Genomic DNA, 14,743 nt, shown 5'->3' on the forward strand with positions numbered 1-14,743 from the left:
TGGAGGTGCTGGCAAGAGACTGGGGTGGGGAGAGAAGGTGGGGAATTTCTCTCTCATTCTGCCCTGCACCGGTCCTCCCTTCAACCAGAAGAGAGTCTGGCTTCCCACCGGCTCCTCGGTGACAGCAGCCCACACCTCTGCAGATGGTACCTTCCGTGAACCATCGGAGTCAAATCCCATTCTGATGGGACCCTGGCTTTTGCTCCCTCCCACTTATGTCTTTGACTGGGGGCGGGGCTCCTCAGTCTGCCCTCTGCTGCCCACCTGGGCCCAGAGCTCTTTCTGACTGTGCCTGGCTATCATGGCCCCTCTGATCACCCCCGGAGCCCCCCTGCTTGGACCACCCATTTGGCATCGGGGGAAGACCTCTCACGTCTCCCAGACAGTGGGGGGAAGGCAGGCCCCAGAACCTGCCTGGCTGAGGACCCAGAGGCTCTGCCTCCCTAACCCCATCACCTCCGTGGTCAGAGCAGAGTGGTACCTCCCTGGATAATGCCCTGGCGTGGGCTTGAGAAACAGGGGCTCTCCTCCAGGTGCGTTTGGGAGCCCGACATGGGATTCCTGGCCCAGTCCTGCCAAGCTGGTTCAAACACATCAACAGCGGCAGCCCCAGGGGGCCTCAGCCAGCCTGGTTCCCTATCCCCAACCCTGACTCCCCATCCCTCACCCTGACTCCCCAGAAGCCAAGCACTTACCTGAAACTCTTTGCGCAACGCACCTGGTTTTTCACAGCAAACCATCCTACACTGCAGGGGTACCAGCCCTGTTCCCGGAACTGGTCCTGGCTGCTGCAGTCACCCAGGCCGGAGAGAAGCTGCAGGTTCTCCAGTTAGCTTTGGAGACGAGATGCTTGTGGGGAGGGGAGAGGCTGACCCAGGCAGGAGAACGGGCAGCCTTGGGCAGTGTCACCCGGCTAGTGTCTGGAGGTTTCCAAACTCGTCCTGGTATTGATGGAGTACCGGTCGATCCTTCCTGCCTGGGACAATACATCCCCGTCGCTAACAGGGACCAGTGGGAAGACTTCAGGATGGGATGTCAGAGGAGACTTGCCTTCTGGCAAAATCCTGAGTGAGCAAACTGAGGGGCTGGCCTCCACCTGCGCGGGGCTGAATTGGCCCCAGAGGGTGGTGCGTGGTGTTTGAAGCTAATTCAGGGATGGGAGCTGTTTGGGAGAGGAATGTGTGTCACTTGGGTCTGAGGATTCTGGCAGCCCTGTCCTGGCAGCCCTGGATACTGGCCCCAGGGTAAACCTCTAGTTGTGGTGGGAGCTCCACGAATCCCAGCATTCTCAGGCCCTTGAGTCTCTGGGCTTTGAAGATGCGCCTGCCTCACCCCCAGCAAAGCCCACAGGGTACCCGGCCCCGCCTTCCAGCTTCTCCTGCTTCTGCAGCGCCCCTCAGCCCCCCACCTCCACCCCCGGGCACCAGGTTTGCAGATAGCCCAGTGAACTGAGATGCTGGCGAAGCCAGGGAGGGGCTGGAACCCCTCTCCCATGGTGACCTGGCCCCCGAATTCTGAGCCACAGAAGCTGGATGAGACCACGGACGACAGCCAGACCCTAGTGAGCTAAGCCCAGAGAAGGGCTCTGGGGATGGCAGACACTGAGGGGACAGGACGGGCCCTAGCTTCCCCAAGCTGTTTCATCCTCCGGGAGTGGTCACTGCGTTGGCTGCCCACCCACCGGAGAACCTTCTGCTGAGGGAGGAGAGGTCAGGGGCCTCGGGTGCCAAGGCCACCTCCCCTACAGAGCCGCTTTTCCTCTGGAACCGTTCATCCAGGCTGGCTTACCCGTGATCTTAGGGCCGCATTGTCCCCAATCCCCCTGAGCAGGGCGTTCCCACCTGGTGGAACCGGCCCCCAAGGCTTTTATTTTTCTTTTCCTTTTTTATGGCCACATCTGTGTCATATGGAAGTTCCCAGGCTAGGGGTCGAATCGGGGCTGCAGCTAAGGTCTACACCACAGCCACAGCAACACCGGATTGTACCTGCATCCTCATGGAGATGACATCAGGTTCTTAACCCACTGAGCCACAATGGGAACTCCCCCTCCACCACCCAGGCTCCTTTTGTCCTTGTCTTCACCAAATGAGGGGCAGAAGAGATGGGACGCTCTGGCCAGCGAGGGTCATGTGCCAAAGAGGAAGCGAGGTTATCTTGGAATCATTTAAATGTCCTGCTGCTTCCGGGAAAAGAGATTCTAACTCTTCATAATTTCTCTTGCAAGGCTCCGTGGGGCACAGGGAGCAGATTGTTAGCAGCTTCAGGTGAAAAGAAAACCCACAACCTGTGGAAAAGCAGAGCGCACTGTGCAAATAAGAAACCTGACGATGGGTGGCGTGGTCCCTGAGGTCCTGGCCTCAGGCCCCCCGCTGGCCCTGGAAGAAGAGTTACCTACCCCACGCTCCCGCCAGCCAGCTAAGCCTCATAAGCTAACATGACTGTTTCTGCAAGATGTATAGAAACCCTCTAAATCTCCCCAAAGCAGAAAGGAAGTTGTCGTTATGTGTTTTCCCTAATAACAGAAAGAAGATGGAGCAGAATTAGAGGCCCTCGGCAGCAACATTTCATTTTAATTTCATTCGCCTTCTGATCTCACAGCTCTTCGCTGCCCTGAGCAGAGCTTCCTGTCCTGGCCGAGCTAGTCAGAGTCACTTGGGACAAAAGCCACCCAGCTGATCCTCTCCTGGGAGACTCGGATTCAGTAGTGGTGGGGGCAGGAATCTGTTTTTTGTGGGTTTTTTTGGGGTCTTTTTAGGGCTGCACCCACGGCATATGGAAGTTTCCAGGCTAGGAGTCAAACCGGAGTTACAGCTGCTGGCCAACACTACAGCCACAGCAACGTCAGATCCGAGCTGCATCTGCGACCTACACCACAGCTCACGGCAAAGCCAGATCCTTCACCCACTGAGCGAGGCCAGGGATCGAACCTGAAACCTCATGGCTCCTAGTTGGATTCATGTCTGCTGCGCCCGACGGGAACTCCAGGAATCCCGGGTGGGATTCTGATACAAACAAATCCAGAATTAGGAACCCGGCTGCTAGATCTATTTAGAGGCAAAAACCTCATCTCCACATCCTCCTTCCTCCTCAGACTAATGCCTAAAAAATAAATGCAATGAGAAAATAAAGACAGTTTTCAAGATGTTCATGGAATGACTTTTTTTTTTTACATTTTCCAACTAGTTAAGACAAAAACATTACAATGATTGACTTCTTTCATTTAGTTACATAAATAAAATTTTTATAAATATCTCTTTATAAACAATATAAATAGCTTTACAACATAAATACATTTATGCATGACATGAATTTACAAACAGCAATGTTTTACAGCTGGTCTTGTCAGTCTCTTAAAAACTGTCCCTTGTCATCAGGTCGTGTAGGTGTGTTTCACGTATATAATATATATATAATATATAACTTTTTATTTTTCATTTTCAAAAAAAAAAAAACCCAAACAATAAAGTCATACCCCCCCTAAATAATAATAAAACAGCTGGTGTGTATTCCCAGTACCAAGAAAAAGAAAAAAAAAAAGAAAAGAAAAGAAATGTAAAAGCCACATTGCGTTGGAGGTGTTTCCAGATGCTGGGAGGCTGTGACCGAGGATGACCTCAGCGAAACGGAGCAGGTGCCCAATCCTGAAACACAGAGGGGTCACGGGATACTCAGTTCTGGCCCCTTCGCTAAGAAAGTCCAGCCTGCAGGGCAGTTCTAGAAGCCTCCTCCCTTTCCTGTCATAGCATGAGGTGCATCCCCTCCACTTTTGCCCTACAGGCCCCCGAAGAAGGCTTTCCTGGAGAGGGAAAGGGCCTGTCCACGCAGGCCCTCTCCAGGCCCTTGTCCCTCCCCTGCTGTGTCCTTGGCACTTCCTGCCCCAGCACAGGTGGAACCAGAAAGTCAGCCGGCCCTCCTCCCCCGCAGTCTAAGTACAGGCCCTGCCCTTGGCAGTGAGACGCAGTGAGAGAAAGGGAATGGAAAAATGCCACCCCCTCCATTTTTCGCTACAATACAAACCCTGAGTCAGGTGCTGGGCTCGGCTCTGCGTATCTGGGGGCAGAACAGGGGAAGGGCAACAGAAGCATCTGAAGAGTCAGGAGGTCTGGGCTCCCATTCTGACATTTCCTTCCCGGATGGCCCTGGAGAGCTTTGAGGGTCGCTTTCTCATAAAATGGGATAATAGCCACCTCCCGGGCTGGCTTTAAGATTTAACAGTGGGTCACACTGGGCACGGGCAGAGCATCTGGGTCACAGCTGCCATTCAGTAAATAGCACCTCCCTCCCCAGCCGGCTTCACCTCAGAGGGTCCCTTTCAGGAGCAGAGGAAATGGGTCTCACAGCAGAGCCTGGAGAAACGCGTGGTCATGCTGGGTTTGCTGGGGCGAGAGTTAGCACAGCCTTTTTTTCCCTTGCTTTTGAGGGCCACACCTGCAGCATATGGAAGTTCCCAGGCTATAGGGGTGGAATCGGAGCTGCAGCTTCGGGTCTATGCCCCAGCCACAGCAATGCCGGATTGGAGCGCATCTGTGACCTACACCACAGCTCATGGCAATGTTGGGTCATTTAACCCCCTGAGCAAGGCCAGGGATCAAACCTGCATCCTCATAGAGACTAGCCAGGTTCATAACTTGCTGAGCCACAGCGGGAGCTCCCTAGCAGAGCCTTTGGATGAGGGCTACACCCAGTCTCTACCAATAGGCATGTGGGTGCCTGGGGCCAGAGGAAGGCATCCTTCTGGGACAGTGTGATGCCCTCCCAGAGCACAGCACGGGCAGAGGGACGCTGGGCCTCAATGCCTTGAACTCCCTCCCAACCCCCTTCTCTGGCCGTCCCATGTGTTTCAACAGATGACAGATGTCCGTGATGTTCCTGCTCTGCCCCCCCCCCCCGCAAGGTGTTCCTTCAGGCATCAGCCACACCTCATCTCTGTCATTAGCATTTTATAATCAAGGCTATAACTACCGAGACAGTCATTATCAGGGCTGGCTAGAGCCGACGTCAACTCCTGAGTGGAGAAATGGCCACCGCCTCAGAAGAGCTTTCATTAAGACAAAAACCCTAAGCTGTCTTTCTCTTTTAAGCCCAGACAGGGAGCTACCCTGGGCACCTCCATCAGGAGGTTCCAGGCAACAGGAAGGATGCTCTGCCTTATCACGGGGGCGGTGAGGGAGGGGTTGAGAAGGGTAAGTGTGTTGGAGATGGGTGTTTCGCTAACAGAGACCCTCCAGGGGGTTTTGACAAACTTCCCGGGTCAAAAGGGTCAAGGAGTCTCAGCAACGTGGATGCCTCCTGCCGGGTACCTCCTGTCACCAACACCGGGTACCCACAGTCAGTCACATCCAAGAAGAGGGAGCCAATGGGGAGGTGCCTGCCGGGCATTGTCAGGGACCTCCTCCGCTCACCTCCTGCTACCTCGGAGAATGCCAAGTGTTTGGGTTCTCAAGTTTGAACTTGGTGCTTAAACCACAAAGTGAAAACTTCAGGCCTGTGGCTCCATCTCTTCATTGTTGAGACAGGAAAGGACAGAACAATCCCATCACAAGGGTGGCTTCAAAAGGCTGAGATGCAAGGGCCAGCGTCACAGCAAGTTAAGATCTCAGATAAATGAAGCCTCTTGCAGCCTCTGCAGAAATGCGGAGGGGCGCCCGGCCTGGTCGAGTCTGGCTACAGAGAGGAAGGGCATCAGCTAAATGCTTAGGAGTGTCCCTAAGCTGGGTGGGCAGGTTTTTCGGGTCATTGACCGACATTTTTAAGAGCCCCTTTGGGCATGCTGCAGGTTCCAGATCATCTTAGGCTAGCATCTGGCCTCTAAGCTGCTCATGAGTTAATGTGGGGAGGTGAATGGGTTCACAAGCAACTAGAGCTCAGGCGAAAAGCTTTTCTGTATAGTAAAAAAAGGGCTCAGGCAGGGCACTGGGGAGCTTCAAAGGGGGACACTGATAAGGCTTCGGGGGTGAGAGAGCAGCTTGGCCTGGACTGGGACAGAACTAGGCTGTGAGACAGGGAAAGTCAGCAGACAAGGAAGCCTAGAAACCAGGGGGGTCAGATTCTAAAGCACTTGAATGTCAGTTTCAGAGGTTGGGACATTGCTTCTCCATGGACACCGATGGGCAGCAGGAAAGAAGAGCAGCGGGGAGCGGAGGGAAGGATTTTTGTCGCAGGACACGGCCAGGATGTAGCACACAACCGGGGCTCAGGGTAGCCTAGGGCTTTCCAGCTTGGCGGAGAGGTAGAAGGCCAAGACAGAAACCCAGGCCTAGTGTGGCAGGGGGGTGGGGGTGGGGGCTCCACTTGGGACATGATGAGTTTGAACTTGGGACCAAAAGAGATTTGTTTCAGGTTCCTTTTCCTTGCCCTGAAGTAGTGCCACAAACACTAAGGTTGGATCCTGAAGTCGCACAGGCTGCAGACGCGTCAGGACCCTGGACAGACCAGTTTGCCCACAGCCATGGTTTAGAGAAGGGACAAGAGCCAGAATGCTCTGGGGCAGAATGCACCTCCGTGATGCCAACAGAGGGCTATTCTCTCGACCGTGAGGGCACGGGTCTCGATCCGCGTCGGTCCCCTTTCAGGGACAACAGACCCAGGGAGCTGTCCTGACCACTGGGCTACTTACTGCCCAGCACCAAGATGCAGGGGCTGGCAGATAAACTTACCCTTGACCTGTGGGTCTGCCCTTCCTCCTCTGCTCCCATCAGCCCAGGATCACTCTTCAAGACCCCCCAACTGGCAAACTGGGGCCAGTGCTGCTGGTTGCCTTATGTTCCTGGGATGGGCAGGACCCCACCAAGCTGCCTCTGTTTCCCCAGAGGCAGCCAGGTGCGTTCATCCGTGCTGAGCCGCTTCTGACCTTGCCAAAATTACCTGGCCACTTTATCCCTCAATTTCCCCATCTGTGAAATGGAATGATAAACGGTCTTGGGACAAATGTCTGGCACACGCCCTCGGTCTTGTGCTGGAGTCGGTTGGCTCCCCTCCAAAGGTCGGCTGGGAGGCGGAATGGTCCCAGAGTCTGGGGATCAGAGGGAGACCGGCTTGCGGCATGGGGTTCAGGCTTGGTTCTGGGGAGCTGGGTGTGCCAAGAGCGCCCGGAGGCCAGGGTTGGGTGGTACTCACCGCCGCCAGGGGTCGCCGCACTAACATCCCAGGCCGCTCATGGAGCCGATCCGGTCCAGCTTGAGGCCGAAGCAGCCCTTGGACAAACCCTTCTTGTTGCCTCCTTTGTATTTGCGCGCGTTGGGGTGCTCGTGCAGAAGGCGGGCCCACGCCGCCCGAGACTTGGTGTCCACGCGCAGGTCCCGGAGCAGTCGAGACCGGTCGCCCTTGAGGTTGGCGCCACCGCCCCCAGGAGTCTTGTCGCCCTTCTTCTGACCGCCGCCCGCAGCCTGGGGCTCGGCCACCTCCTCCCCTGGCGGAGTTCGAGGGACCTGTCCGAGGGGGAAAGAACAGGTAAGTGAAGGGACGCACGACGGCAGCGCGGGGGACTTTGTGGGGCCGCTGATGCTCCAGGGCGACACGCCCGCCGGCGCGGCTTGTCCCTTTCAAGCCCTGAGCGCTCCCCCACAGGTGCAGGATAGTTGGGCCCTGCATCCACCTGCCACGCGGCCGCCGCTGTCCCCTTCCTCAGGGAGCCACTCGCCCTCTTCTCCTTTGCCCCCTGCCCGGCTGACCACGCTGGGGCAGGGGCTGCGCGTTTGCAGACGTTCTCCCCAGGCTTCGAAGGCGCCCCAGCTCTCACCCGCGCACATCTGGGGAGAGAGCCGCCTTCCTGGCCCCTCTGCTGCTTCTGGCGCGCCGCACCCTCCTAGACCCCCCAGCCGTGCCACGGCCGCTCACAGTTCCGACGTCCCTGCGACAGCACCCACCTTCGGCGGCGCTCCGGGCTTGGCTTCGGAGGGCCGGAGCGAGAGGAGCGTGAGCAGCAGAGCGCAGGCCAGCAGCTGGGAGAGGTGCATGGTGCCTGTGGGGTGGAGGGGCGCAGATCGGCGGCAGAGAGGTGCACGGGGCCGGCGCGCAGACTGGCAGGCGAGCGCGGAGCAGACTGGCCGGGCTGCGGTGCGGGCGCGAGTCCCAGTGCTGCGCGGCGCCGGCTGGGTGCGCTCTGAGCCCGTGGCTCCGCTCGCGCCTTTATAATCCAACCTGCCGCTGATGTCATCCTCCCGCCCACAAGGCCGCCCGGGCCAATGGCACGCGCGCCGAGGGCCGGGAGGGGGCCGCGGGGGCTCCCCCTCTGCCCCCACCCTCGTCCCACCCCGGAGGGATCCCGCGGCTCGGCGGGCTCTCTCCCAACAGCTCTCCCAGCTGCAAGTGGCGTGCACAAGGGAACTCCAATTGCAGGGAGCGCGCGCCCTGGCCTGCCAAGCGATGGTGCGCCCGGTGCCCTGCGCGCAAGCTTGGACCACAACACACATGCTCTCCCTGGAGGGGATCAGTTTCCTTCTTTGCAGCTGCAAAGATAGGCTCAGAGGAATTAAGTCACTTGCCCCAAGTCACACAGCCACAGAGTTGGCACAGCCCGAAATCCACGCAGATCTGCCTTGTTGCCAAACTCTTCCCCGGGCACCTGACAGGCGCGAGGCCTGATGCTGCGGCTCCACGTTTCACCTGCTGGCCGGGACAGTAGTTCAGACGGCACCGACGCCTTGGGTTGGGGAAGCAAAGGATGGGGGCCAGAGGTCCGGGAGGTAGGCGCAGAGAGAGCGAGGTTTGCCCGGGGCCGCAGGGGGGAGCGCAAGTCCTACACCGGAGAGAGCACGCTTTTCGCCTGCGGGTGTGTCTGGGAGCGAGAAGCGATAGGAGTGCTCAAGCGTGTGTGCAGTAGCATCATGTGCCCGCCGCTGAGGCTCTAAGTTCCCCCTTAGTCCGCTTCCGCCGCACAGCCGTCCCCAAAGCTGACCCAGCAGATGGCTTTGGTCTGCCCCGAGGGGTGCGCAACTGACCTTGTCTGAACCTACGCGAGGATTCGCAGCGGGAGGACGTTCCCTCCAGTGTCCGGTGCACCTGCACGGTGTGGGGAGGGAACTTAACCCAGTCTGGAGCCCAGTCTGGCTTTGCGTTTTGGGGGCTCAGAGTGGTCCCTGTCCTAGTTGTCAGATCCTGCCCCAGTATCCCTGCTGCTCACGACTCCCTCTCCTTGCCGAGGGCTTCTCGGTCCCTGGGCTTCTTAAGACTCTTTCAGGAAGAGCCACTGAGGCAAAGAACCCTAAGAATTGGGTGAGGTGCAGTAATCTGTGATTCTGCTGCCTCTGAGCTGGAGAGCAAGCAGGGAGGTGCTGGTGGACCCCAGGCGTGAAGATGACCCTGAGGGTTTGAGGCTCCTGGAGGAGCTTTTTCAGGGAAAGGAAGCTGCATGGGGGGGTGGGGGTGGGGAAGGCCACTGGACTCAAGAGGGGCCTGGAGAAGAAGGTTCCACGAGGTCAATCCTACAGCAGAGCCTGAGCCCAGAGCCTGGAGGCCAAACGCAAAACCATCTGCTTTCTTTCCCACCCTGGCATTCTGAGCCGGAAACTGTTGTGGACCACTTGCAGGTCCGTTTGTTTAGGAAATAATGTACCCCTGAGGCCTGGATGTGGGGCAGCTGAATTTCCTGAACCCCAAGAGGATCCAGAAATCAACAGGGCATCCTTTGTGAGTTGGTGAGTTGACACACCACCTCCAGGCAGCCACCCCGATTGCCTTTCCATGGTAACCCCCTTCGAGTGGCACCACTCTTTCCTTTGAGGAGAAAGGAAGAGGAAGAAGAAGGGGAAGAAGATGGGCTCTCCAGATGGGCAATGGAAGTCCCCTCTCCTCTTTGTCTACTGGACGAAGAGAAACGTTGCCCATCTGGGCTTCTTTGAGACTCGCTTCATTTTTTAAAATTCTGTTTTTCTATATATATATATATATGCTTATTTTTATTTTTGAGACTCGCTTTATTTACACTGGTTTAAAGGGCCAGGCAGATTGACTCTTGAGCCAGGCTCTAGGCTGGTTTCCAGGGAGCAACAGTCCATCCTCTGAAACCCCTTATTAAGGACAGGTTGGAAGCTTCCAGCGCTCCAAGGTCACCTCTTTCTGTCTGAATATGAATATCTGTAGGCTGGTGCTTTCCTGTCTTCTGTGTCCCTTGGATGTACTTGGTGACAGCTCAGTAACCATCTAGGGCTCCGCTCTCTTTGAGCTTTGAGGCTGAATAGATAATAAACCGATTCCATCCCACCCCCACCGGAGTGTGTCTAACACCTTGGATTCTAGTTCTTCTTTTGGGACAAGGACTCTTCTGGTGATACCCCCAACTTCGGACCACTGGCCTATGGATTTGGGGCAAGTCGGATCCTGGAAGGGTTATGTGCAGTGTGAGGCTTCGCATCCCTGCTCTTGGCTGGGGCTTGGTAGGTGGATAGAGTAGGAGGGCGGCCTTGGAGGGACCTGCATGGAAGGAGGCAGTCAGCACAGCCTTGGCCTTGGCCCCTGAAGTGTTCCCCTTCCCCTTGGTTTTCTTGCCCAGGGAGCTGCAGAGAAGTCTCAGCCTCGCCCCTGGGTCTAGACCAGGGAAGCAGGTGCCTTCTTCCTGCTTCTCCCTCACAAGGTCTGCTCCTTCTTGCTCCCGTCTCGGGGGCCTGGCCTGGGAAAGTTGCACCCACCGAGCCTCTGAACCTGAGCTGTTTGTGGCACTTTCTCAGATGCTCAGTGGGAGAAGGAGAGAGAAAAGGCCCCTGGGCCTCCGGAACCTGGCAGTTCTGTGGGGAATCTTGTCATTTGTCGCTTATCGATCTACTGCTTTCGGAAGTATTCACTGAGCAGCAGTGCAGCCAGTGGCGTTCCAGGCCCAGCAGGGAAGAACCCCCCCCCCCCACCCGCCCCCGCTCCCCCATAGCCAGGCCCCAGGCCACAGACACTAGCTTTGGCGGGGAGGGAGGGCAGCTCCCTCAGCTTGGGCCTGCAGGGCAGGCTTCCTGGAGAAGGAAAAGCCTGTGCAGATCCAGGGAAGGGGACCCGGGCCACAGGAGGTGAGAAGGGTAAGAGGAGGGAAACCAGATGCCAACTGGAGCGAAGCGACTCCCTTTGAGCAAATGGAAGAACGCATCCAGGCTTAGAGGGGAGCAGTTAGAGAAATAAAGGGGGGTAGTCAGACCCAGGGAAAGAAGTGGGGAGGGGGGGGTACCCTCAGGTACGACTGCCTGGAGGAGGCAGGCTTTCTAGAGAGGCAAGTAGGTTCTGGAGGCCCGTAGATGGGATAAAGAAGGGGAGGGGTTTGTCTCCAAGGCGGGGAGCCTATTGTGCTCTTGGGGGTGGGATAGGCAAGCAAGCGAGAGGGGGTGGCTTGAAAAATGAGGCTGAGGGGAGTGAGCATTTGGGGATGGGTGGGGGACGCAGGGAGGGAGTGGGAGATGTCAGAGCCAGGCTGAAGGGTGCCAAGCTCCGGGCATCAGAGAGCTGCCTGGCTGGGACCCTCTTTTCCCTCCTGGACCTCCGAAAGGTAGGGATGGGGAGAGAAAACGCTCCATTCCGGCAGGCCCCTCTGCCCTTTCTCCCCTCCTCCACCTGGGCAAGGTAAGACCCTTGTGCCACCACAGACAGGCCCTCCCGGGGGACAGTCGATGTTCAGTTCATTACCAGGACCCTGCAGAGATGAGCGTGGGCCTTGATGAGGTGAAAAAGGGGTGCATAAAGGCATTAGGAGGCCTGGGAAGGGGTGACTACAGCAGGACTATCCAGCTCCTTCCCTGGGCAATGGGAACCCGCTCCCTGTATAACAGTGCCCCCTCCTGGCCCTGGGGAGAAACAGGCGGATTCTTCAGAGCACAGAGGAGGGGAGGGTTGCTCGCCGCCCATCTGTTTTCTCTGCAATTATTTCATCCCAGGGGCCCCCTTCCAGCTGCATAACTTCCCAGAGAGGACACTGAACAGGCGGTGAGCAGATCTCATGGATGCCGGGCAGGGAAATTGCAGCGGGACCCTCGCCAAGTCCCATCACGGCTTGAGGCCTTTAGTTTCACCACCTGTATTTGGGGAAAAAGCCTTCCTTGGCTCCTGGACGGGGGGCAGATGAGTCAGGAGGCCCGATAAGAGGTTTCTGAGTCCTAGACAAAGGTAGGAGGAAGCAGCTGGGGCAGAAGAGGGATCTCGATGTTTCTGCACAACTCACCCTCCCCGGGTGGGAGGGCCCCGCCCCGCACCCCTCGGGCTCCCCGGATCAGTTGGTGATGGGACCCTCTGAGGACACAGAGGCCATGGCTTGACCAGGTCACCGTGAGCTTGGTACGTCTTCCAAGGGTCCTGCACCTGTGATGCCGGCCTTTAGGAGAGGAGCCAGCGGCCAGGGAAACATCATCCATCCTTCCTGGGCCAGAAATTCCAGAGAAGCTTAACCTCATCATGCCATGAGGTCTTTGTCTGACCCCAGGACACCCCCACCTGATGAGCCAGCTGCCCTTCTTCTCCTTTCCCAGGGGCCCTGCCAGCACCTGCTGCAGAAGGCCTCCAACCCCTCCGTCCTACGCAGGCCCATGACGTCAGAGTTTATCCCTACCCCCACCCCCTGCTTTTTTTTTTTTTTTTTTTCCCCTCTTTTGGAAAATAAATGACATATAGGCGCTACAGACAGGCTCAGTTTCCTGGAAAGAACACTGCGCTACGTGGCTCTCGATAGGCAGGTGAGGGAGGGGAAACTGAGGCCTAAAGCCTGAGAAAGTGAGCAGGGTAGTGAGGGAGGGGACCTCCCAGCAGAAATCGGTTCAGATCCGACCTCAGCGGGGTGCGTGCACCAGATGTTTGCAGAGGGTGTGGATCCGCTGCCAGGCTCCGCGCTCCGGGGAACCGGGGAACCGAGCTCGTCTTGGCTGGGCTTCTAGCAAAATCCTGGTCTTTGGAATTTTTTCCAAACAGGGAGCTACTCCGTGCTGCCCGGGGGGGGTCCCGGCGGTGCGGAAGCCCACCTTCTTGGCGTGTCCCCCGTAAGTGGCTGCCTATTGTCTGGTCTTAGAGTCAGGGTTTCAGCTTTTGTGGGAGGCCACAGTCTTCAAGGAAGGGGGCTTCTCCCTGTGGAGAGGGGGCCCCATGTATCTTCCAGAAGCCTCTCAGCATCGCGCCTTCCCACTAAGCACCATAGGATGGGCCTGCCAGGACCCAGGGCCACCAGGCCGCTCAAGGAGCCACATCTCTCGGTTTTCCGCGCCACGCCTCTGCAGATTTCTGCCCCAGGAGTGTGTGATCAGCAATTACTTTCTGGTGAGCAGTCAATTTCTAAAATGAGAATGACCAGAAAACACTAGCAAGAGAGGGTCATGACCAAGCCAGCTGCTAACGAGGGCTGGAGGAACATACTTTTTTGCAATCTGGTCTCCACAGGGATTAGAAAACGCTTTTAAGCCCAAAGCCCATAAATTGTTTGAAAACCACCCCTGTGCCTGTGTGAATTGTTTCTAGGCCCAATACACAGCATCACACACAGCAAACCTTTTCTCCTAGATGGCCCGGCAAGATCCCCAGGTCTCTGTGCAGCCTGGGAAAGGAGAAGGGTCCTTCCCTACAAATAATGGCCTGCTTTGCTTTGTGGGTGAGATAGTTTAAGAGAGGAGGCCCCGGGTTAGAGGTTAGCAGGGTTTAGGACTTTGATCGAGCAGCTGATCTGGAGTCTTGGGGTCCTTGGAGATGGTAAGCAGGGGAGTCGATCTCTGGGTGTGGTGGACACACATCCGTGGGTTTTTGCTGCCTGGCTTCTCAGCCCACTGCAGAAACTGAGCTGCCCAATGCTTGCCTGTCCATCCACCCCTGCAGACCACACTGGTATGTGACCTGGAGTCCCCCAGGAAGAGGGGCCAGCCCTAGATTTTATTTTATTTTATTTTATTTATTTTCTTCTTTTTTTTAGGGCCACACCCACAGCATATGCAAGTTCCCAAGCTAGGGGTCCGATCAGAGCTGCAGCTGCCAGCCTGAGCCACAGCCATGGCAACGCCAGATCCTAGCTGCCCCTGAGACCTACACCACAGTTCATGGCAATGCCAGATCCTTAACCCACTGAGTGAGGCCAGGGATTGAACCTGCAGCCTCATGGATACCAGTTGAGTTTGTACCCTGCTGAGCCACAAGGGGAACTCCCAGCCCTAGGTTTTAAATGAGGAGCTATTGCTTCAGAGAAGCCAGGGCCATGCAGAACGCTCTTGGGCACGCTGCAAGAACAGTTCCTAGGGCACAGTGGCAGTGTGGTAGCCTCCGCTGTCCTCTGCCAGGGTTGTCATGGACAGTGTTATCATAAATGTCCGTGGCGAGGGCGGCCCTGAGGACCTCACCAGACACATTCTGCATCTTGGTTGATCCTAGATGGGTGGTTCCCAAGCCTGGTCTCCTACCCAATAGCCTTTTAATAAATTCCTTGTCTACTTCACCCATGCTTACACATGGGCACCCCGAACGATGCCCAGAGTTACCTAGGCCCCAGTGCCCACTGCTTGACCTCTCCAATGTTTCACTGCTGGGTTAACCGGGCAGCCACAGCCATGCTGCCCGCCCCCCGCGCCCCAGCTCCTGACGGAAGGACATCTGGGGGCCTTGGCCTTCTTCCTGCACCTGCAGTGCTGGATAGACGGGCGAAGGGAACAGCACGCAGAGAAGCACAACTAGGAGTGGTTGTCCTTTGGAAATAGAAAGCAAATTGTCAGGACAGCGTTTGATCATTGCTTCCAGGCTGCCTGGGCCCTATTGTCTTGAAAAGCCATGTTTTAAATTATTTTATGAGATGGTTAAAAATCCCACACTG

General features: G+C 56.8%; 1 protein-coding gene across 1 annotated transcript; it reads right to left on the minus strand.

Annotated features, from left to right (window-relative positions):
- Positions 1–3,144: 3,144 nt before the first annotated feature.
- Positions 3,145–8,103, minus strand: NPPC (natriuretic peptide C). The gene is made up of 3 exons (XM_047773758.1): positions 7,866–8,103; positions 7,117–7,427; positions 3,145–3,641 (listed from the first exon to the last, which is right to left on the minus strand). The coding sequence occupies exons 1-2, from the start codon at positions 7,953–7,955 to the stop codon at positions 7,137–7,139; spliced, it is 381 nt and encodes a 126-aa protein (XP_047629714.1). The 5' UTR covers positions 7,956–8,103; the 3' UTR covers positions 3,145–3,641; positions 7,117–7,136.
- Positions 8,104–14,743: the final 6,640 nt, after the last annotated feature.

This window comes from Phacochoerus africanus, chromosome 3 (assembly GCF_016906955.1).
Source record: "Phacochoerus africanus isolate WHEZ1 chromosome 3, ROS_Pafr_v1, whole genome shotgun sequence".
NCBI lineage: Eukaryota > Metazoa > Chordata > Mammalia > Artiodactyla > Suidae > Phacochoerus > Phacochoerus africanus.